This window comes from Semicossyphus pulcher, unplaced genomic scaffold (genome assembly GCF_022749685.1).
Source record: "Semicossyphus pulcher isolate SPU_LCO1_2020_fin unplaced genomic scaffold, fSemPul1.0.p SCAF_19, whole genome shotgun sequence".
NCBI classification, from domain to species: domain Eukaryota; kingdom Metazoa; phylum Chordata; class Actinopteri; order Labriformes; family Labridae; genus Semicossyphus; species Semicossyphus pulcher.
In genome coordinates, this window is record NW_027211692.1 from 4,663,577 (window position 1) to 4,686,748 (window position 23,172).

Sequence of the window (23,172 nt, forward strand, 5' to 3'; positions counted from 1 at the left end):
AATAACTGTGCTGTTTTCTTTGTACTGCTCAATGAGCCCTTAGCTACTTTTTGTCCACTGAATTTGTGAGGTCAGAGGTCATGTCGATAACAAACAGATGATTCAGTAATAGTTACTTTGTGTGGATCTCTTGTGTCTAGGTTTAGGCATACCTCTCTGATCTAAAGTGTAGCAGGATGCTGTGTGCAGATAGTAACACTAAAGCTGTGCAGTGTAAATATTTTGAGTGACCTTGTTATTCTCTTTACAGACCTCCTTGTCCTCATCCGAGAACTGGATAGAGAGCTGCCTGACTCCTCGTCTGTCCTGAATGAAACCCTCTTAAGGTAGACAGAGTACATTAAAAATACATGTCTCTAAGGAGGGCTGCCGTGGCAAGCATCAAACCCAGAGCCATAAATCAACACCAGAGGACTTTGATTTCTTCATTATCGCTTCCTGCTGAAACAACAGAGGAACAGGCGTGTTGGCAGGCTCGCTGACCTGCGGATGTGCACCATAGGATTCTATTTCTGGAGCCTCATTGCTTTTACAGATTAACTGCCCTCAATTATGGCCCCAATCCGTTCATTGCGCCACTAGTTTGACTGCCGCCGGAGGTTGTACATATTCAAGCTTCAAAACACCCCGCTGTGCACCCGTCCAGTCGTTTGAAGGCCACTGCCTTTGGCCTGTTTTTTAAAAACTGTGTCAGTGACGCCTGAGAGAAACAAACACGTGGCTGTATGTCATGACAGCTTGAGAGTCATTTCTCTTAGTGTCTTTACGATAATTTCTCAACTCACAACTCATTACCCTTTTCCATCTAGAACAGTTGACGGGAAAGTTTCACTGCTTTCACTCCGATACCACGACACTGTGCTTGGATTAATACTTCATCTTTTATTGCAAGAGACATTTTCCATGATTTCCTGAGGGCATATCACACTGAAATCCCATTGCCCAGTGTTTTCATTAGCCTGTCTCGAGCTAATCAAGGCCCTCCATCATAAGAATTGACATTTCCATATTGTATGAGAAAGAAAGTAGCCTACATTAGCATATTCATGAACACTGACGCACTCAATCAAACGAAATGGAAGGCATAGGGCAAATCCTTAGCCGTCAAGGCCTGGAACAAATAGCTTATGACATGTGAGGAAAAGACAATCGTGAATCTCCCCATGCAACTCCAGCACATCCCATAGCACACAGGAGAAGGCTCACACAGGCACGTTAAGGATATTTCACTAATAAACCTGGCATGTGTTTTTGACCTCTGAACCAAAGGCTAAGATAAAAAAATTAAGAATAGCATTAAAGATGGATTATCACTGTAACACTGAAGCCTGAAAGCAGCCGACACTCTTCTGGGAGGCGCTCTGCACACCAATTTGTAGATTACTTTGGGTTGTTGATGTGGTGGCCTCTTGTGCGTTGGGTGTTAAAAGATAGGGATGGAGAATCTAGATGAGCTTGAGCACCCTCTTCTGGGAGAAAGCCCTAATGACAGCCGGGCATCCGGGCCGGGGCTGGGGCCCGGGGCTGGACAGGCCCCTGGCGGGATGTTCAAGGGCTTCTTGGTTAAGTGTGAGGAGGACAGAGCCTACCCTCCTTTAGCGTGGAGGGGCTATTGTGGACATCCTCCAGAGCTTCAGCAGCAGCAGCTACTGGACCCTTGCTCCTTACCTCGCACACTGGAATCCTTTTACCCGCCAGCTCCAATCTGGGGCCACACAGACTCCCTGCTCAGCAAAGACTACCTGGAGACCACCTTTGTGGACATCCGGCCCGGCTCCACGCTGGAGAGGAAGCTGCTGGCTGAGACGCAGGACTTCCACAGCATGTCCTACAGCATGGATGATGAGGATGACCTGCTTCCTGACTCTGACGTAAGACATCATGTTGAGGGTTTTTTATCTAACAAAAGACTTTATGTATTTAAATTCCAAATAGTCAAATCAAGCGTTCAACTAAAACAATGTATGAAAGATGTAGAAGAGCAGTGCTATCTTTGCAAATGCTCAAGGGAAGGAGCAGAAGCACAAGGGCGGAAACTAATGATTACTTTGTTGATTAATTACTTTGTCTTCATAGTCAAAAAGAGAGAAAAAGTCCTAATATTATATCCCAGAGTCCAAGGGAACATGTTCAAATATATATTGTCCAACCAACGGGTAAAGACAGAGAGAGGCTGCAAGTCCTCCCACTGTAGACGCTGAGTCTGGGAACGGTTGGGATTATAGCTTCGTAAATGACTAAGATGATTGGTCAATTAAAAAGCAAAAGTAATCTTCTGCTGACTCATCAACTAATTGACTTATTGTGTCATCTCTACATGTAAGTAATCATTACATCTGATCATCTTCTTTCTACCAGATCGTCTCTGTTGCTTTGGGGGAGTTCATCATTAAAAGCCAGAGAGACTCATTTTCACAGCACAGATTCAGGGAACCAAAGAGGAACTTAAAATAGACATGAGCAATATATCTCAGGGTAGGCAGCAATTGAATGCTTACTGTCAAAAAGCCAGATTACATAAAGCTCCTCTCCTGCTGCGGTGCAGGTAATGACACTACAGTAGTGATGGAGGATGCCAGCTCTATTTCATAGACGGCTGAGCAAAGCCCACCATGGAGTGAAATGTAAATTAGCTTTAAGACGCTTACAGTGGTCATGTGATGTTTAGAGAGTCAAAATTAGTATGTATGCGCTGTAGGTGTCACAAATAAGAAGCTGCAAGTTCTTTATGAAAAGGCTCTCAGCAAGGTCAAACAGAAAGGTCCGACTACCTGGTGTGGACTCACAGGCTGACCACCCTCCATTTAAATCTAGAGGAGTTGTCTGCTGCAGAGTTCAGCCTGGAAGTTTGCTCTACGAGGACAAAAGAACAGCACACAGAACAGCATTTTTTTCCCCCAGCTCATTCTGAATGCTGGCAGTCGTTCAGCGATGCAAAGGCGCCTGTGGGAATAAAACCTTGAAGCGACCTTAAAGAGGCACAACACAACGTCTCTTTCTCCTTTGTTTCACTTCAAACACTTAATTTAAGGACTCAAACTGCCCCCCAAAACTATGATCAATACTGTGATCAGCCCCACGTTATCAATGATGCAAGAGGGATGACCCTGAGGAGAGTCCCGGCCTGACTGACGTTACATGTTAGCAGGATGTGCTTCTGGCTTTTGGCTAGATTTGGGATTTCCCTGCTTCTTCTATCCATCAGCGCTGCTTCATGTCAACAAAAAATGCCTGAGGAAGAACACTTCCTACACACGAGAACATTTCAACAAGAGAACAAATCAATTCTTGCAAGTGAGAGTATTTTCTCAGGCCAGCAGAGCAGATGTGTGGACTGAATGACATCAGAGCATGTGGAATAGCGCACTCTGATTTAGGCCTTTAAAAGCAAAGGAAGAAAAGCCTTTTTTCCAAATGGCTGGCGTCTGAATAACTTGCTCATATGTTACCGGATCATCTTTGTAAAATATGTAATTATTTCACGCACCAAATAAAACAAGCAGAGTAATTTGACAGGGTTGGTCTGAGAGAGGAAGTCAGATTGAATATGCAGCTGTTTCAAAAAGACATGCGAGTCATGAATTGCCTGCGGTCAGCAGAGCTAGTGCACATCCAGACTAACCCCATTCAGTCACATTATCTTACCACACCGGCTAAGTTTTACAGTTGTTGTGGAGGATGTGAATGCCACATAACCATAAAACACATTATAATGCTCATAAAACAATGACTTAGTGTTAGAGGATATTGGGCTGTATGTTAATGCATCTTTTAAAAGGAAGGATACTCAAGATCGTCAAATACTCACTCAGATGAACGACTAAGCTGTGAGTCTAAAGCATCTCACATATATTAGAATAAAAACACATTTATTTATCCTTGTAGTAAAGCTATGCACAAAGTTTTAGTTTTACTTGACCAGGTTTTAAGATGTCTGCCACTGCTTTGATCAAACTAACAGAAGAAACTGGACAAACACAAAGCATTGCTATATACAATAAAAATAGCATTTAAAAACCTCAAAACTTTCTGCAAGAACATGTCCTATTTCAGGTCTTCTTTATAACTTTGGCACCAGACCCTTTAACCTGATCTCTACCTAAGTGCACTCTGCTTGAATCCCAGGACTCGTCCATTGATGACTTCAGTGATACAGACAGCGAGAGCAACTTCCCTCTGATGATCCCTCAGGACTACCTGGGTCTGGCCTTTTTCTCCATGCTCTGCTGCTTCTGGCCCCTGGGCATCGCTGCCTTCTACCTATCACAGAAGGTACAAACACACACTCTCACACACACTTAGTCCTGACCTGACAGAATACAACCTGGCACTGTAGTTCACAGCCAAGGGTGATGTCTTAACCTCTGCAGGGCGTGCAGACTGCCAACAGGTCGAGTGTCTTAGAGTTTAGTCAGGAAAGGATTACAACTAGATTTGCAGGATTATGCCATGAGAGCCTTGAAACAACACACCGCTCGACAAACCAAGGGAGGAGCGAATGAAGAAGTGCTGTGTGGTTTCATTTCGATGACTCAATCAATCTCCTGTAACAGTCTGTTGTGTCGTAGTTATAACTCGTTGTTTGTGCAGAAGCTAAATGAAGATGTTTTACATGTTGTGAAAACACAAACCATTGACCACATTTGTTCATATTCAATGTTTGATTCAGTGACAACCAGAAATGATCACTTAAGCCTACTGCTTAAAGAAACAAATCATAGGAAAGATATGAATAACAGAGACATACTTTCAATTATAAAGAACATTTCTCGTTACCCCTGCAACCACATCTTATCTATCATACGTGCTATCTCTGTGTTATAATATTTATGAATCCAATGCCAGCTTATATATGTTCTATGGTACTGTAGCAAGAAATCTAACAAGCCCCCACATTAAAAAATCAATATACAGCAGCCATGCTGCCAGCCTCAAACACTGCAACCTAGAAAAAGATCTCTCTCCTCCAAAATCAGTCTCTAGGAAAGTTGAGGGCTCGACTACAACAGACACTAACAATGCACAAAAAGAATGCAGCGATGAGATACTGTAGCTGCAGCTCACGAGGGGCTTTTTTCCTATAGAAATGTTCATATGAAAGCTGAGTTGATCAATCTCAACCCCAACATTGGAGACATGGAGCAGGTCAGAGGAAAACATCACAGCATCAACAATCTCATCAGTCAATATCACCACTGGCAGTGTGGAAAAATCCCCCAACACCTCCGTCTCTAGTCACCGGAGGCCCTTAGTTTATGCAGGCATCCTTCCATCAGTGAAAAGAAAATCCCATTAACGCTTCCGCAAAGCTAACTGGCAGCTAGCTGCATAGGCCTTCTGATCAGATCAATGGCCTTCATTAAGGTTTAATTAGAGTCATAACAAGAAGCCCCAAGGTGATGGATTTCCAATATTGTTGAGTGCTACCTAAAACAGGGGTCAGAGTCAAAGACAAGGACTGGAGGGAGAGAGGAAGGGAGGAGGAGAAAGGGAGGAGGAGAAAGTGATGAATGAGGCCCGAGTGCTGGTTGTGATTCAGAGAACGTAATACGGGTTTAGCGTGTGGTAGGAATGAGTGGAAGAGGAAAGTGGAGGACGTTGACAAATGATGACGAATGCCCTTCTCTCCTCTTTTTCCCCCCCCTCTTCTAATCCTTATCTCACTGTCCTCTCTCCTCCGTTTCTCAGACCAACAAGGCGTCGGCTCAGGGGGATTTTCAGGGGGCCAACGCGGCGTCTCGCCAGGCGCTGTGGCTCTCTGTGCTCTCAATTGTGTTTGGAATCATCACGTACATCTGTGCCATCGCCGCGTTGATTTCCTACCTGTCGGGAAAGCCGCCATAAAAGCAACTCTGAAGAGCCTACAGAAGGATACGCACACAAAACCAGACCTCTCACACATATCATGAATATCAACACATGCCAACATATCACCTGTTAATGTAAATTATTCACAGTCTTTGTCTGTCCACCCAATCTGCAGTCATGTTTCATCTACATCGAGCTGGAAAAGAACAATTAACACACGAGAAAGAGCTGGTTTAGAGATTATAATCACTTCTAATTGGATTAAGAAAGAATTCAGCTCAAAAGACTTTATTGAAAATTACTGCAAAATAGGTTACACTATATCACTCCATATAAGAGATTAAGTCTGTATATGTGGTTTGTTTTTATTACCCGAGTAACCTGCCATCCTTTGAATCTGTGCTGTAGTCGTCATCACGTGTTACTAGTGTAAAAAAAACTGTGACAACAAATGCAGATGTTATCACAACACTATATATATTACTGTCACAATAACAAGGGAAGAATTATGAGAGGCAGGAGAGGAACAGTGGGGATATGTGGGCCTGGTCTGCCCCGGGCGGGGGGGCAAAGTGGAGGGCAGAGTACGACGATGGAGATTTATGAGAAGGTCAAAGCAAGGACGTAACAGCAGCTAAATCCTGATGGACCTCGCTGTGGGGGGGCCTGAGCCCGCGCTGTCGCTTATGGGGGGAAAGCTTGTGATGGTTTTAGAGCCCCGGAGATTTATTTTTTAAATATCAGAGGCCAGAAGCATTATTCTCTCAGAGAACCCAGATATTCTTGCTACTCCTCTAGAGCGAGGAAACCTCATGGAAACATGAACATCAATCAACCCATCCTGATTTAATTCACCTCATCGTTTACCTGCAGAAAGGACTGATTAAGTATCTTTATGCTGAATTATACAAAAAACATAGTGCCATTCTTTAAGAAAATAAGTATAGAGGTGGAGTTGAAGAGCTTTCAGATGAAACGCAAGGTTGTGGTGTGAAACTCTACATATAGAAATTAAGGAGCTGCTTCTATGCACAGGGCTGGGAAAGGATGACATAGACAGAGGGGTGCAGACCTGCAAGGAAAAGTGCCAAAAATACAGAAGAAACTCTAAGGATCATCCTTTCATGAGCTGTTCCATTAATAGAAGCAACCAGGCTGCTACTCCACGCTCCCAAATATAGATTCTATTTTCTCCTCAAAGAAGAGAACTGAACTCCTTCAGGAACCTGCTACTTTGCATTATGACAAATGCTGTCTACTTGTGTGAACACAATGCTTTGTTCTGAGGAGCGGCGAATGGGTGAAAAAATGATGCAAAAAATAGTCTAGCAAGACATCTAATGCTCAGCCATGTGATGCATGAGTCAGTGAAATCTCCATTTCGGTCACAACAGAAACCTGCATGGCAAGTTGGTAGTTTGTCATGCACAGACCTGCTCAGAGCTTCGCTTCGTTCACTCCTTTCACCAGGTCCCGATGTCCGACGAAAACAGCTTTGATAAAAGAAAAAACTCTGGCCATATTGGTTTGAGCTTAAGTGTGCCATAAAAAACTGTGACTAAGAGAACTCTAAGTAAATATTTTAAAAAATGACTGTAAGGTAAATGTTGACATTTTCTATTTAGATGTATAGTTTTTATAGAGTCCACAGCTGACCTTCAGATCAGTCAAATCAAATCCTTTGTTTCCTGCAAACTCGGTGTTGTATCCAGACTAAGCTGATGATAGATTCTGATCACTGTAAGTGGTATTTGTAGACACACCTGTGTTATCTCAGTGTCTAACCCTCTTCAGCTATCACTGTTGATGTTCAGCGGCACCGACTCCTCACACAGCGTCGTACAGTTCTGACAATCCTGAACCGTCCTCTGTTTGTGTCAATGAAAAAAATCACCGTTGTTACAGCAGAGTAACTGCAATTACTGGTTTACTAGGGAGCATTTAATGTGGATTACCTTGACTGATCACAAGCTGCCATGAGAAGGGCTCTGGTCAGATTTGTCTCTCTTTGTATCACTTGTATCAACAACGATTGAATTGGACAACTCTTGTGAGTCGATAGAATCAGAGGTTGTGGCAAACGAGATTTATTTGTACAAGAGATTTTCAGTTATTTCCCAGTTCACATCATTGTATTACGTGTAAATATTAAACTGAGAAAAATCCCAATAAATGCACTTGTTTGACATTCAACTTTCCTCTTTTTATTTTACACACTGATTGACAGCTCAGTGTGGTCTCCTTACAATCGCCGCACCACTGCTTACCCACAAATCACTCACTTCAGCCAAAGCTTCACTACACGCCACAGCTGAACTGAAGGTAGCCCAAAGCGGTTGCTAAATATTTTATTACAACATCAGTATTTGTTTAAAAAAAAAAGACAAGAAAAAAAAGATCTGCTTCTTCATCAGAGGGTTTTAGAGTATCGCCGCTGGACAGAGTCCCTGTAAAACTGGAAGATCTTCTCTGATGCTTTCTGACTTACAGCTATACACTGCTGCAGCTGTAGAAGGAGAAGAAATTGAAAAGATTATCCCCAAAACATGAAAAGTCTGTACAGACAAAACCAGAAAACATCTCATTAGCTTCAGACCTTCAGAATAATATGAAGAAAAGAAGAAATCAGACATGATCACAAACCGAACTAAAACTTGTGATCATTTATTCACAGACCTCATAAACTGTAAATGCTCCTTTGGTGGCTGACATCAACACTCTGCCTTCTTTGCTGTCAATCGCAAAGGTCATTAAGGCTCGACTTTCCTGGAGAGGGCAGAAAGAGACGAGAACAAATTAACAAATTCAGTGAGGATTATGACAGTGCTGACTGCACTGAGAGGACATGCAAATAATCTGAGAACAAGTGAAAAATTCTGTTACACATCATCGATCTGGGATGGTCTACTCCAGAAAGTATTCCATTATAATGCATTACATTTTCATTGTTTATGGTTGTACATTTTTAGTGTGACCAACTTTCCTTTTGTTCCAGTTAGACTTCTACATCTCTTAAGTATCTCTGACTTTAATCTCCAAACAAACCACACAGTTTAGCTGAGTGAAATCCACAGTTTACTAGCTGAGAGTGAGAATGATTTTGGAGGCTAAATTGCTGATTACGTGCGTATTGTGCACAAAGTGAGGCACAGACGTTACAATAGACTGCACTGTAGAACAGCTATGAAGCTTCTGAGTCAATTTTAAACGCTTTGGGGTGTTTTGTGCACAACACAACACATGAGGATGAGATTTACCTTTTCTTGCGTAGCAGAAGGGTCTGTGATGATTTTACCCTCTGTGTCAATGGCACAAGTCACTCCGCAGAACAGGCAGCTCATAGGCAGACCTGCATCCATCAGAGCCATGCAGGCTGCATTCAAAGAGCACGACAACAGCTGCGGAACAGGTTAGGAAGTATACTAACCAGGGAACACCATTGAGACACTATTTCAAGACTCTAGCAGCAGAATTAACTTCAGAGCACAGTGCAGCAGAGTTTGACTAAAGGATACTGAGCCATCATCATGTAACACCTGAAGAATGAGAGTGAGGGAGGAGCGCGGATGAAGAGACAAGAGCAGAGAAGCCTCGCATGTCTCGCGCACACACTGCTCTTGCGATCGCTCCCTTACACCTGATAAAATAAAAATTATGGGATGAACACTTGATTCATACTGTTTATCCAACTGGCTCACTTGTTCCACCTTGTGGTTTGTTGTGGTTTGGCAGCTTTTGTACAGTAGGAGTGGATAAGGCTGTAAATTCAATGTATACTGGCTTCCTAAAACCTTAAAGTTGACCTGATATTTCCTGATTTGCCCAAAAGAAGATGCAGAAACATTTCCAAACTGAACATTTCTGGTTATTATGGCCTATTATGTCATAATTTCCACTCAGCATTGTCACTACAGTGTCATGCCTATATCTTGTGAAACAAACACATTCAATATCTAATGTGTTCACGATTACATCACATGAAAAGTTATAAAATATATTGTGCTTGACTTAATAACATATTATTGCATATAAATATTATATCCTACCTCTAATCAAAGGTAGCTATTAAGCAAAGCTATAAGAATAAATTATCACGAATACAAGATCATTTAAATGCCCACATTACATTATATCAACATCCAGGAACTGTATTAGACTCCCAGTAAACAAATCAGTTCACCGATTAATGAGAAATGAATTTCTCTTTGGATAATCACTCACTTGGCAGTCCCACTTTGGGCTGTATCAGCACCTCCAGGGTTGCCCGGTCGTAGATTTCTTTGCTGACTTTGACCTCAGCTGGTCCATACACTCCAGCCAACACACTTGTGTCCCCTTCAAATGAGAACAAAAGAGTGCATTATTCAACAGAACGTAAATTATTGATCCAAGTGGGGAAATTAAGTTTTGCTCTGAGGGCAGCTAAAAACAACAGAATAAAGACAATAAAATATAAACAAGAAGTCAGGGGGGGGAAAAAACCTTTGATGACTGAAGAAAAAACAGCAGGAGAAGAAACATTAAATAACTGGAAAAGGAATAAGACAGAAAGGTGACGCCTACAACATATAGGTGTAAACCTATGGGACAACAATGGATGACTACAATGGCCAATTAAACAACACCAGTGCACTACTGATAGAGGCTTTACTCTTATAGTATGCAAAAGGCCTTACTCTTATTATATACAAACAAGTGAAGACACTGAAAGCCTGTAGGTTTGATTTAAGTGTATGTGCTGCATTATGCATTGCATGGTGTTTGGAAGACTATAATTTTGCATCACTGTCGCTTGTCAAATTTCACCTCTGATTATCATCATCACCCTCTTCACATCAAAAAAAAACAGGAGCCAACAGGAGCCTCGAAGGATGTTAGAAAACGTTGCGTATTTTTGGGAGAAAAAAATGGGCTCCACCTTTGAGGACAGTTCAAGAAGTACTAAAGGTGTATTATTGACATTTTAATCAGCATGTAAAATACAGTACAGTCGCATTTGATTCATTTGATTCCCCGATATATTTTTCTTGCTTCCAACTTGAGGAAACACACGATCAAGATGACATATTCATTAAAATACTTTAAAAGATTATGTAAAATTATATTAGACTGTTGAGTGCTAATAAAAACCCATTGAGTAATTATGTTAATAAATATTGTGGCAGTATAATGTGCGCAATGATAATCTATTAGTAATTATATTTTTATATTAGTTAGTTATATTAGTTAGTAAAACCTACAGACACAAATATATCAAAACATTTGATCCAATAACATTTTTGCTGCTTGTGCTTGAACGCCGGGCATTTGTCTCCACTCATGGAAAATACATTTTAAACACATATGGATTACGTATGGGGATGAATGCATTGTGATAAACTTTGTATAACTTCTGGTGTCGCATTGAGCTGACTGTATCTGGCAGATGCTATACCAAATCTACATTCAGTTGGCAAATGTGAATTATGTGTTGAAATACATCAAACTCCACAAAATCCAACATATGACTTGACTGAATTGATTTGGAAAAGCTCTGACTGACGCCGTTAGTCATAAAGCATGCTAACAGCAACCATATTCGGGCTCCTAGCTGCCTTTTACAGACGGCTCAGGCTCAAATTTCTGTATGTTGTTACCTTGGATGAAGGACGCCGAACCATCAGGTCGAGACAGTAAGCTCTGTTCACATCCAAACTCCCTCAGAGTAACATTTGAAGAGTCGGACACTTCCATCATGCTGCTATCACGCTGCTAGTTTGTCGCACGCGAATGACGTAATCTGTTTTGATATTTAAGGCCCTTGCTGATGACTTAGTAACGAATGCGTTTATCCGTATTTTCTATCACTTCAACAGAAATTTTTAATTCAAAGTCTCGATCTGTAAGCGCGAAATAACTATTAACATGACTGTTTTATGATTTTTTTTTTTGTTATTATTGAGCCCTTCAGTTTGGTCATTGTATTTTGAAAATATATACCGGAAGTGTTTAGTATCCTGGGGCATTTGCACAGACGTGAGCTTTACGTGAGTAATGTGTTGAAATTCCTGACAATGGCCACAAGAGGGCAGTGAACTCTTTTCGTGTTGATACCCATACATTTTTTTAAATCTTTAATTTTCAAGAATTAAAGGCCAGGGTTAAAGCCATTAAATTGAAGTAAAGTTATTTATACAGTCTATGGTAGCCACTAGCTAGCTAGCTAGGTTGCTACTGTTATTTAAACAGCTAAATAATATTGTTTAAAAATATTAACAAATTAATTTCAGCCACATATTTTGAAAGTACTTACCCGAAATTGTAGTATGCTTTGACATTTGTATAAATGGGAACTTAAATAAATTCTTGTGCTGCAGTTCTTCATGATGTCCACAAGAGGGCAGTGAACTCTGCTTAAACTAAAACAAACAATTACGTCCTTTCACCTTTATGAACACGAATAGTAAGAATGTAAATTGTACATGATGATTGCACACATGATTGCTATAAATATATATATATATATACAGTCATTGGTCTGGAGTCATACAAAGAGTGTAATCTCTACCACTGTCCCTTCTGCCATCCGTCGATTTACAAGCGGAAAGGAGAATATGCAAGTGTTTGGACACATAGAAATCCACAGGATGAGGGCCTTGAAACATGGAGGTCAGACTATCAAGTGATACATGAGCTAAATATGCACACTGATCAGGTCAGTAAATAAAGCTGCTACCTGATACTAGAATATCTCCATCTTTATATTTTCAGAATTTGATATTCATGTGTGCCAACTGAAGTGCAGAGGAGAAAGACATTTTCACTGTCCGTACTGTCCCAGGACGATCATGACTCGGAAAACGTTTGAAAATCATATGGAAAACTGTGTGGAGGCGCAAAGTTCAACAGCCGCCAAGGCTGCGGCTCCACCTTCAACTCCTGCTCAGCCAGCTCCCACAGCCGGTCAGTGTGCAATCCTTCTGGTCAACCTCACTCCCCCTCTTCAGCAAACTAGCATAATGGGAAAGTATCCTGCTCCACCTGACCCTGCTGTTGCACCAAAATCCACATCAGGCCAGCCTCCTGCTCCGCTGAAATCCACATTAGGCCAGTGTCCTTTTCCACCTGACCACTTTGTTGAACCCACAACTACAGCTGACCAGCCTGCTGCTCCACCAGACCAACCTGTCCAGCCTACCACCCCAGAGGTCCACCCCTCTTCTTTAACAGACAGCCCTATGAAGCAAGCAGGACAAATAATAAGTTATAATAATAACAATTTTTGTTCAACCCATGCAAACTCTGTAGAACTGAAACCCAAAGTGTTGGAGGAACTGACTGCCAGACGAATGATTGGAAAGGACATGGTTTCCAAGGGCCTCAACCATCGTGAACAAGCCTCCCTAAACAAAGGCCCACTTGTGGCTCTTGTTTATCTCGGTGGAAGTCATTGCTAAGATAACCTTTGAATATAATGTTCATACAATATTTTATTGTACAAGAAACATTTAATGTCTTTACATAAAGAAAGCACAGAAAATAGGTGCTATGACAAGTCTGGCTTATTGTGTTGAACTTGAATGTACTTTGAATTGTAAAATCAATATTTCTACTTTACTGAAGGCTTCATGGAAGGCATGTATAGATTAACATGATGCTGCTACAGGAGGATATATCATCAGCTCACACTCTTTATGCAGTAGTCACTCAGCTGTTTTTATCACAATTAGTCTTCTTCTATTTTCTGATATGTGAGACAAGTAAACACCTCATTGAGTAAGTACCAACACTTGTTTGGCACAGTACTAACCAAAAAAAAAAATATTTGTAATGGTACCCAACCCAGTGAGAGATTCACAATCTATCATAATTAACCTACATGCACAGAACTAACAACATTCAAATCCAGTGCTGGTTGAAGCATTGGTTGAAGCACAGAATGCAAATGTAAGCCTCTGCTCAGCTCTAATGAAGAGAAGAGAGAAGCAGACATGCATTGCCAGAATTAACCTGTTATATCTCCCTGCAAAATACGTGACATTGATTCTTAAAAAAGCAAATGTAAATTTAAAAGTTAATTACAGGCACAGGAGCATGCACTCAGTCTGCTTTAAAAAAGTAGTCGAGTATGTTACTACACAGATTACATATTTCAGTCTATAGCCTACATTGAAACGGCAGGCGAATGTGCGCAAAATGACAAATGTTAACAATCACACAAGTGGAAAAAAAATGGGCAGCCAAAGCTATTGAGGCCAAACTGAAGAACTGTTCAAAAGAAATATTATTTATTTAGTATCACTGGAGGATGTTTTTACAACTTTTAAATGTGAATAAGGTCACTCGAGGAACGTATCCGCATGACCGCATCAGGTAGATGATTCGTTAAAGGTAATGTAGGATTTTACCGGAAGTGGTCTGACTTCCCTTCAAGCTAAGAGTTAAAACTGTAGAGGTAAAGTAAACCAATGTGTTCATATGAACCCCAAAGGGCTTATAAACGTTTACTTGGCCTTTATTGTGGAAAGAACATGACCCATAAATGCATTGTAAATACATTGTATTCAAAAAGATGAAAATAATCACGTTAAAATATAAAGATTTTTTTCTAAATCACAGAATGAACAAATATACTAAATGTTTACCGTAAGATTTCAAAACATAAAATATGAGGGGATTTTTGATGTAGGCAAACACAGTGATTATGAATAAAATGTGTGATCCGTAATAAAGGTTCCCTCGCTCTTTTGGATGTAACTGGCGTTTTGGTCATGTAATTTGAAGGGTTGACCGGATGTCGTAGACATTGTCATCTTGGCACTGTTGTATGTAGATATTCAACCTGGCAAGTGTGATTTTGGAGAGGAACAGCAGTACTTCAGATTTAAAAGCAATCAGACTCTTGTTAGCTCTTCCTGTAACCTGTTTTAAAATATTTATAGAAGAACATAACATTCCTGACGAGGTCGCGCAGGGCCAGTGGACTCAAACGAAACGGTAGATTGTGCTGATGGCGGCTGTGAGGAGTATCAACAAAATGTATGGCATGTGTTTTAATGCAGTTCGTCAGACGACAGGACTGAAGGCATCGAGGTTGCTTCAACACAGAGCCTTCAGGGTTGGCGTAAGTTTTCAATGTGAAATATGCCTGTATTTCCTGCTAGACAGCAAGCGTACATTTAATAACATGAAAGGTCGACATCTGATCATGGCCTGGAAAATAGAGAGGTTAAATAAGGCGGAATATAAAATCTTGAGATGTAAAGCTAAAATTATTAACAACGAGATACTTAGGTGTTGGTACAGAGCTGAAAGTGTTTTGTTGAGGTTAGGATTAGAGATGGCTAGTTGGAAAGGAGTCACAAGAACGCGTTGCCTTCCTCTGTTATCGCGATAGGTTGTGGGCCAGCTAACTTGGCTAACAACCTTGCGTATGCTAACATAGCCTTTGTTGTATATCGACTCTCCAGCACAACGTCACGACGTCCAACTGGAGATACCTATGAATATATTGTCTAAATATTTAATCAGCGGCTTGACTGGCTCTTACGCAGCCTGTGTTTGTTGTTGTGAGTCTAAAGCTGTGCTAGCGGTGCTAGCTAGCTAGCCGGCTATGACTCTAGCTAGCTACACTCCGATTGGACAAGCAAAGGGGCGTGAGGAGAAAACTTCCGTCTTCAAGTTCAGTCTGAATTGTCTGTGACCAAAACAAAAGTGATGTGTAGAGAAAGGAACATCAACAATGTCATTGTCTGCTCTCTTTGAATAAAGATAAAGCTATAAAATCTGACAAATATATAAAACTTGGAAAGATAGTGAAGATACTGGGCCTTCCCCTCCCACAGTCATGTTATCATCAAATAATTATTATGGTATTAAATCTTTTAGGCCGTGCAACAGCAGCAGCCCTTTGACTCATCACTGGAAAAGCCACAGTTCCCTGGAGCCTCTGCTGAGTTCGTGGATCACCTTGAGTTCATCCAGCCAAATGTCATCTCTGGGATCCCAGTGTACAGAGTGATGGACAGGCAGGGAAACATCATTAACCCCTCTCAAGACCCTCAGGTACAGTCAGCCTACCTTATGTCTTATGTTATTTAAAGTGTCAATATCATGACCTTCACTCTATATACTTTGTTTTGGCCAAAATGTAAATGTATTCGTTGTTTTGTGCGTTTCTTTCCCGCTCAGCTCTCCAAAGAGACAGTTTTGAATTTTTATCAGAAGATGACTATGCTGAACACAATGGACCGCATTCTCTATGAGTCTCAGAGACAGGTATGTTTTTTCCTCTTGTATTTGTTGATTTAACCATGGAACAGCTTAGGAATGATTGAGAGAGTGTTCATTCGTCTCTGTAACAGGGTCGGATCTCCTTCTACATGACCAACTATGGTGAGGAGGGGACTCACATTGGTAGTGCTGCTGCTCTTGACCCAAATGACATTGTCTTTGGTCAATATAGAGAAGCTGGTAAGCATCAGTATAAATGGTTTGGTTTTTAATTTTTCCTGACATATTTCCCTTTAAGATAACGTGTTTCTTTTTCAAGTTTTTCTATAGCAGGCATAGTAATTTCCTTACTTTCTAACTTATATTTTTACCCCTTTTTCTGCTGTATTTCTCATAATTGACTTCTTTGTTATATTGCCCTCACAAGAACTAACACAGACTGTTAACAAAGTAACAGTTAAACAAGGAGGCCTGAGGGGTGAACTATGAACGTTTTTACCAGTTTGCTAAAGGTAAAATTAACAATTTAAATTTCAGCAGATCATCCATACAGTAAAAGAACGATGAGGGCACAGCATCTAAAGACACTCCAGCATGTATCTTATCCAATTCTTCAGGGCTGGTTCTGCAGCTAAAACGCAGATAATACAATTGATGAGTCTGTAGGTTTATCACAGATTCAATTTAATCACTAAATTAACTTTACTTGCTAAATACTAAAGTTATTTTCTATGAATGAAAGTATCCAACCTAACTGCAGTTTCTGACTTTACTACTGAAATCAAATCAAAATTTTAAAAGTTGTACTATGTGTTGTCACATTAGAAATAAACGGGAGGCGCTGAGAGCGTTTCATGTGGTAAAATAAAAACATTAATTTACATATTAAACAAAACATTTCTGCTGCATTCCTCTCTTGCCTTATTTGTAGCAATAGTGTTGGGTTTTACCGTGATAGCTTTTGTATATTCATCATTGCTTCTCATTTACACAGTCTGACTGAAGCAGACAGCCGATGATCGCTCCTTTTTATGTGGAAGAGGCGTCAAATGACTCGTAATACGCCCCTTCTCTTCTGTGAGCACGCTCACAGCCTGAAGCAGAAAGCGGGAGTTAACAGAGAAAGTTCATAACCACCTTCATGATACCTGTTATCTCTAACTGGTGCTTGAGGTTCCATACCAGTCATAGCAATTTACTTACTTCCTAACATTTATTTTTATTTCTACATTATTTCTTATAATTGGCCTTTCTTTTAGATGGAACCCACAAACACAAATCATAAATGATAATTGTCAGTCATGATATTATATTGAATAATATCTGCTTCAAGCTTTTTTGGCAGTGTTTTTTAAACAGGTGTGTCAGTGCTTATTTTAGTGCAAACCAATGATATTTGCGTTGAATAATACCTTATTTAATCAGTCAGTAACCGGATATGTTTGCAACACACTTTTGACAAACTTAGTCATGCACAAACCTTTAAACTAGTGTTTAAACTTGTGATACATATTTAGAAATAGATTACATATCTTTAACAAAAAACATAAAAAGGGAAACGGAACTGTTGAGCTTTTAATTCACACTCATTAATCACATTATCACATCAGGATAAGTACATTCTTCTGTAATCCTTTTTTGCAGCAGTAAACACAATTAGTGATCTGATTGATAGGGTTGCTTTTGAGCTGCAACCATTGAGAAATCTTTCTTTCACATTTAATTAACCACACAGCACTACCTTTACTCTTTATGATAGAAACTTTGTTAAAAGGCTTGGTAGAAGAAAATGTAGCAACCAGAGCTAAACTTTTAACCCTGCCAACCCATCTCCATTTTATACCCTCCTAATGCTGTTCACCCTCTTAAATGCTGCTATATACCTTGCTTATTGCCGTCTCTGTACTCCCTTAAAACCACCGCTTCACTTTTTTAACGTTCTTTTCCCCATGTCCAAATAACCTCTTCACTAATGCCTACACTCCAGCTTTTTAGGTACCTCATATACAGTACATCCCGACTGCCCATTAAGTGTTATGACCAACAATTGCCCTTATTTTTGTCTTGGAAATAATAAATCATTTTATGCTGCCTTTCAGGAGTTCTGATGTACCGTGGTTTTCCTCTGGATTTGTTCATGGCTCAGTGCTACGCCAACGTAGATGACCTCGGCAAGGGCCGGCAGATGCCTGTTCACTATGGCTCAAAAGATCTGAACTTTGTCACCATCTCCTCTCCTCTGGCCACTCAGATTCCCCAGGGTGAGCTGTACACCTGTGTGTTATTAACCTCTCCAGTATGTAAGTACAAGCATGTATCTATGAATACAAATTCCTGCCTCGTGTTTTTTGCAGCGGCTGGAGCTGCATATGCTGTCAAGAGAGAAAACATGAACCGAGCCGTAATCTGTTACTTCGGAGAGGGAGCAGCTAGCGAAGGGGATGCACACGCCGGCTTCAACTTCTCTGCCACCCTCGAGTGCCCGCTGATATTCTTCTGTCGTAACAACGGCTACGCCATCTCCACCCCAACCAATGAACAGTACAGGGGAGATGGCATTGGTAAGAAGCCTTCGTGTGGTAATCTGCAGTATCTAATTTCAAATCCTCAGCCGCTCTCATGAAAACATGTTTCAATCTTCTCAAAATGAACAGCTGCTCGTGGTCCGGGTTATGGCATGTTGTCCATACGTGTTGATGGTAATGATGTGTTTGCCGTGTACAATGCAACAAAAGAGGCGCGCCGCAGGGCTGTGGCTGAGAACCAGCCCTTCCTCATTGAAGCAATGACCTACAGGTAAGTTGGTGTTTGATCATTTGTGACCATTCTACATTTTCACACTTAGAACACATGAATAACTTATCCTGACTGATTTATCATCATGAAGTTTTGGTGATTAGACTACTTTAAATTAAACCTCTGTAATCTAAGAAGTAATATATTAAAACAAAACGGTTACTACAGAATATTCATTTCATTTTCAGCATTCTGTGTTTTGATATTAGAAATAAATATTTATCAGAGAAATAACTAGTTGCTCTAGAGCAAAAGTCGATCAGAAATGTGTCGACCCGGGGTGATTAATCAATAACAAAGGACATTTTCTTTTGACAAAGTAATTTAATGTAGCGTTGTAGAAAATGTACGCGCCCTTAAAATGTTGAGGTATGAAAAGCGAATTGGAGGATACTAATTCTGTTGTTTCTTCAGAATTGGTCACCACAGCACCAGTGACGACAGCTCAGCTTACCGTTCTGTGGACGAGGTAAACTACTGGGACAAACAGGATCATCCCATCTCCAGGCTGAGACACTACATGACAGCCCGTGGCTGGTGGAGCGAGGACGACGAGAGAAGCTGGCGGAAGCAATCCCGCAAGATGGTGATGGAGGCTTTTGAAAGGGCAGAGAAACGCCAGAAGCCCAATCCTGAACTGCTGTTTACTGACGTGTACGAGGAGATGACGACCGGTCTGTCCAAGCAGAGGGAGTCCATGGTGAGGCATGTGCAGCAGTACAAAGAGCACTACCCACTTGACCTGTACGATAAGATGGGCTGACAAGATGGAACAAGTTGTGATTTGGTGAACAAAGTGGGAGTGTTTGAGGATTGAGACTGGGATAAAACTGTTGCACACTAACTAGTCATAAAAGTATAGTTTTGATATGATGTGTCATTTCTTCCTGCACAGCAGAGGGAGGGGAAAAACATTATGCTTTCTAAAGTATTCTACCACATGCCTCTGGGTTTGGTGCCTTAAGTTAATACTGTAGATTTACTGTTGGATATAAAACTCTAAAAGTGCTTAATCACACTTACCTTTCATGGTTGTTTGAATGTCACAGGTTACCTTTTTTTCCAAGTGCAGCAAAACAATGGCTGGTGTTGTTTCCACTGCAATTAACAGAAGTAAACAAATCGAGCAATACAATGGTTGAGGTTAACTCTTGTTGTGTATGTTTCCTATATTGTAGCTGTCTTCTTTGGTGATTGTGTTCTTTATCAGGTTTCATTGTGTATCTCTGAGGTGACGTTTTAGATGGGTTTGTATGCCACAATGCTGTTACACACCATCACAAATCCCAGAACTGTAAACCTGTCTAGCTCTGTGTATCTGTTTGGTGTTTTGTGGGAAAATAAACGATGTACATTTCAAATGTTTTGGTGAATTTATTTTTATTTAAAGTCATTTGAAAAATTGAAATGGGTTTTATAAAAATATCAACAATCTTAAATTTGATTTAAAATACCTTCATGCTCAATTTGCCTCCAATCATAACACCCAGTCCTGCTTAAAGATAAAAAGTTGCTTTACTCAAATCTTGCCTGTCAAACTGCTCTTCTTTCTTCATGGTAAAAGATTAAGTCACCAGCAGACAGTGCAAAACCCTTGATTACAATTCTTACTGCTGCATGATCTGAGACAGGACAGAGAGAGGGACAATGATGAAAGAATACAAGCTACTGTTCTTCTCTCTTTAATCACTGCTATCACAGTCCAGTTTAACAAGTCAGTAATGGGCTGTGAATTCCCCTCCACAGCTTCTTTATCTGCTGTGGGGAGCGCTGATGAGTTAGAATAAGCTCTTTATGCGCACACAGATACTCTCGATCCTCCTTTTTTATGTCAAAGGTGTGGAAGCCTCTGTGTGCCTCAGGAGAAACTCCTATAGCCTTAAAGCACGTCCCAGTGTAGACATCGTCGATGGGATAGAAAGGAATGATATGTGAAACTGAATATAGCGGTTTCAGCAATGCTCCAGAGATAACAAATCCACCTCCACCAGCATAAGCAGGATAAGGGCCGTCGTAGAAGCTCAGAGGTATGAAGTATTTGCTTTTAGGGTCTCTGAGTGGACTTGCTGTGCTTATGACATCTCCAACATACAACTTGGAGGCTTTCGATGAATCCAGCGACTGCAGGTAGCTGAGTAATAGTGGTGTGTTGACAAAAACATCATCATCCCCACTAAAAACGAAGGTGACATGAGGACAGTGTTGCAGTGTCCACTGGAGGAACACATTCATTTTGAGCGTTAGGTTCAAGAAGGATTCATGGAAGTCCCACTGCAGGATGTCCCCAAAGTGCCTTGCTTCAAATGAAAGCAGAATGCTGAGGTCTGGGTCATCCTCTTTTGGGCTACCCATGAGAAACACTGTGCGTACTCTCTGCCCATTCTGATATATCCCCTCTCGTCCCCAGGTCTCCCGCAAGGCCTGCCTCTGCTCAAAGTGTCCAGGAATTGACTTGATACCAAAAAGCAGTAATGTTTGGTTTCCTGCTTCCCTACCACCAGCAATGCACTTTCGAGGTTGATTTAACACGACAGGAGAGTTCCTGCAGTCCATGCCCTCAACAAAGTCTTGGAATAGGTCAGGGTAGGAATTGAAGTCATGCATATTGGTTCGTAGAAGCTCTTGGTTTGTCTCTTTGCAGTGAGACCAATTGGAGTGATGTCTGAAAGGATTTTCTCCCTTGTCCAGGTTTGTGAGGGCCGAATACAGCAGACGGTTCCAGTATCCTCGATTTTGAGGGATTGTCCGTCTGAAGTCTTCAGACACAGTGACATTTTCAACAACATCAACATCAGGTTGAGGCACAGTGACACTCTCCTGCTTAGATGATTGTGTTATTACATCGCTGTCGAGGACCTGGACCTGGAGGCTGGGATGCTCCGGGAGGTCCTCTGGTGTAGCCTTGTGACTGTATGTCGTCTCTAAGTGTAGGGTCGAGTAGAAAAAGATCAGGAATAAAGAGACAAGTAAAACCATAGCACTGAAGGTTCGAATATGGCTCATCGGTCCGAGGTAAGAACAACAAGCTGTGTGCTGTGTTGTTCTTACAAATGGATCATCTTTCAGGGGAGATGGTCCTTGAACCTGGTGTGTTTATGTCTTCAGGTTACACAGAACCTGCCAGTAGGTGACACACTGGACAAACCTGCCAACAGAATAAATACAGAGTTGACATTTCCAGGATGTAAATTGACACATTACAGATTTGAACGTCAGCAAGAATGTATGATAAACTTCCGTAAGTGTGTAATGGAAATTGCGAATGACACTGCTGGATGCCATTTAGTCCTACCCAACTTAAAGAGCTGATATAACGTCAGCATAATTTATTGAAACAATAGGCTACCTGTTTACCAAATACGTTATTTGTATACTACGTACTTAAATATTTTAAATCTATTTTTTATTTGATTAGGGCATGGTTGATTTTAGATTATCACCCTCTGTTGAGCACATTTTAAAATTAGAATGGACAGTGACATCGTCAAGTAACCCGCCTCATAAACAACATTTCAACAATTATTTTAAGGTCGCATTGCTTACAACTGGTTGGTAAAAAAAAAAGAAAAAGAAAAACACAAATACATAAACTTTACGAAAGGCCCAGTATTTTTTGAAAAAAAGTTACGGTTGTACATCTGTTCTTTAAAGTAACAAAAATATTTTCTGTTAATTTGCCTCAGGTGATAGTGTCTTAACAAAAGGTAGCCGCCGGCTGCAACTCTGTTGGGATACAGTTGAAACCCATCCTTCTCCCAAGTGTTTAATTAGCGCCAAACAGGCTTTGTCTAAATAACAAACAGGTTAAGTCAACAGTGGCCTCTCCGATTAATCAGCATAACAGTAAATTAAGAGAACACCTGTGACTTCAAAAGCAATACATAACTATGAATACCGCATACATTGTATATTCGTCTTAATAAAGTTAATTTACAGCCTTAAGAAGCATTGCGAATTTCATCCAAGTATGACTCCATTCAATTTTGACAAACTTTCCCGTCCTTTATGAAGAGTACATCGAGCTAGAGAGACTATTTTAACGAGGAATTTAAAAGGGCTAATCAATCCCAAAATAGATATTTAACAATTCAAGGCTTTTTAAATACTTACTTAATCCGATATGAACGTACACCGGGAAAAAAGGTTGAAGCATATGTTTGAAGCAGCAGAACAAAATAGTTCCCAGGAGCCTTCAGATCTTCCAACAGGTAGGTATGTGCTTTCACCGCATCACTTAGTTATCAACCTTATACTTTTCCTTAATGTAAGTGAGGTAGCTTGGGAGTGCGTGTAGGTGCAGGTCTGTACTTAAGATCAGATGATCACTGCACACAGCAGAGCAGGCAGACTGTGGAG

General features: G+C 40.8%; 4 protein-coding genes across 4 annotated transcripts; 2 read left to right on the top strand and 2 right to left on the bottom strand.

Annotated features, from left to right (window-relative positions):
• Positions 1-297: 297 nt before the first annotated feature.
• tmem91 (transmembrane protein 91) lies at positions 298-7,980 on the top strand. The gene is made up of 3 exons (XM_069669150.1): positions 298-1,871; positions 4,126-4,272; positions 5,689-7,980. The coding sequence occupies exons 1-3, from the start codon at positions 1,437-1,439 to the stop codon at positions 5,842-5,844; spliced, it is 738 nt and encodes a 245-aa protein (XP_069525251.1). The 5' UTR covers positions 298-1,436; the 3' UTR covers positions 5,845-7,980.
• Positions 7,981-8,140: 160 nt separating this feature from the next.
• On the bottom strand, positions 8,141-11,581 carry exosc5 (exosome component 5). Its single transcript, XM_069669151.1, has 6 exons — positions 11,445-11,581; positions 10,030-10,143; positions 9,324-9,445; positions 9,066-9,206; positions 8,485-8,574; positions 8,141-8,314 (listed from the first exon to the last, which is right to left on the bottom strand). The coding sequence occupies exons 1-6, from the start codon at positions 11,542-11,544 to the stop codon at positions 8,219-8,221; spliced, it is 663 nt and encodes a 220-aa protein (XP_069525252.1). The 5' UTR covers positions 11,545-11,581; the 3' UTR covers positions 8,141-8,218.
• Positions 11,582-14,615: 3,034 nt separating this feature from the next.
• Positions 14,616-20,164, top strand: bckdha (branched chain keto acid dehydrogenase E1 subunit alpha). The gene is made up of 8 exons (XM_069668610.1): positions 14,616-14,911; positions 15,676-15,852; positions 15,979-16,065; positions 16,152-16,260; positions 18,120-18,281; positions 18,375-18,581; positions 18,675-18,816; positions 19,231-20,164. Exons 1-8 carry the CDS (start codon positions 14,798-14,800, stop codon positions 19,577-19,579), a joined length of 1,347 nt encoding a protein of 448 aa, XP_069524711.1. The 5' UTR covers positions 14,616-14,797; the 3' UTR covers positions 19,580-20,164.
• A 47-nt stretch (positions 20,165-20,211) lies between these two features.
• On the bottom strand, positions 20,212-23,092 carry b3gnt2l (UDP-GlcNAc:betaGal beta-1,3-N-acetylglucosaminyltransferase 2, like). The gene is made up of 2 exons (XM_069668830.1): positions 22,927-23,092; positions 20,212-21,961 (listed from the first exon to the last, which is right to left on the bottom strand). Exon 2 carries the CDS (start codon positions 21,817-21,819, stop codon positions 20,524-20,526), a length of 1,296 nt encoding a protein of 431 aa, XP_069524931.1. The 5' UTR covers positions 21,820-21,961; positions 22,927-23,092; the 3' UTR covers positions 20,212-20,523.
• Positions 23,093-23,172: the final 80 nt, after the last annotated feature.

What these genes read in the sequence shown, in the direction of transcription:
- tmem91 (XM_069669150.1), top strand. Translation starts at nt 1,437, where the DNA reads ATGGAGAATCTAGATGAGCTTGAGCACCCTCTTCTGGGAGAAAGCCCT. An exon ending in ACCTGCTTCCTGACTCTGAC is followed by an intron (nt 1,872 to 4,125) that starts GTAAGACATCAT and finishes CTTGAATCCCAG; the next exon opens with GACTCGTCCATTGATGACTT. An exon ending in CCTTCTACCTATCACAGAAG is followed by an intron (nt 4,273 to 5,688) that starts GTACAAACACAC and finishes TCCGTTTCTCAG; the next exon opens with ACCAACAAGGCGTCGGCTCA.
- exosc5 (XM_069669151.1), bottom strand. Translation starts at nt 11,544, where the DNA reads ATGATGGAAGTGTCCGACTCTTCAAATGTTACTCTGAGGGAGTTTGGA. An exon ending in TTCGGCGTCCTTCATCCAAG is followed by an intron (nt 10,144 to 11,444) that starts GTAACAACATAC and finishes TCTCATTTGAAG; the next exon opens with GGGACACAAGTGTGTTGGCT. An exon ending in CTTCTGCTACGCAAGAAAAG is followed by an intron (nt 8,575 to 9,065) that starts GTAAATCTCATC and finishes TGCCCTCTCCAG; the next exon opens with GAAAGTCGAGCCTTAATGAC.
- bckdha (XM_069668610.1), top strand. Translation starts at nt 14,798, where the DNA reads ATGGCGGCTGTGAGGAGTATCAACAAAATGTATGGCATGTGTTTTAAT. An exon ending in ACAGAGCCTTCAGGGTTGGC is followed by an intron (nt 14,912 to 15,675) that starts GTAAGTTTTCAA and finishes TAAATCTTTTAG; the next exon opens with GCCGTGCAACAGCAGCAGCC. An exon ending in TGGTCAATATAGAGAAGCTG is followed by an intron (nt 16,261 to 18,119) that starts GTAAGCATCAGT and finishes GCTGCCTTTCAG; the next exon opens with GAGTTCTGATGTACCGTGGT.
- b3gnt2l (XM_069668830.1), bottom strand. Translation starts at nt 21,819, where the DNA reads ATGAGCCATATTCGAACCTTCAGTGCTATGGTTTTACTTGTCTCTTTA.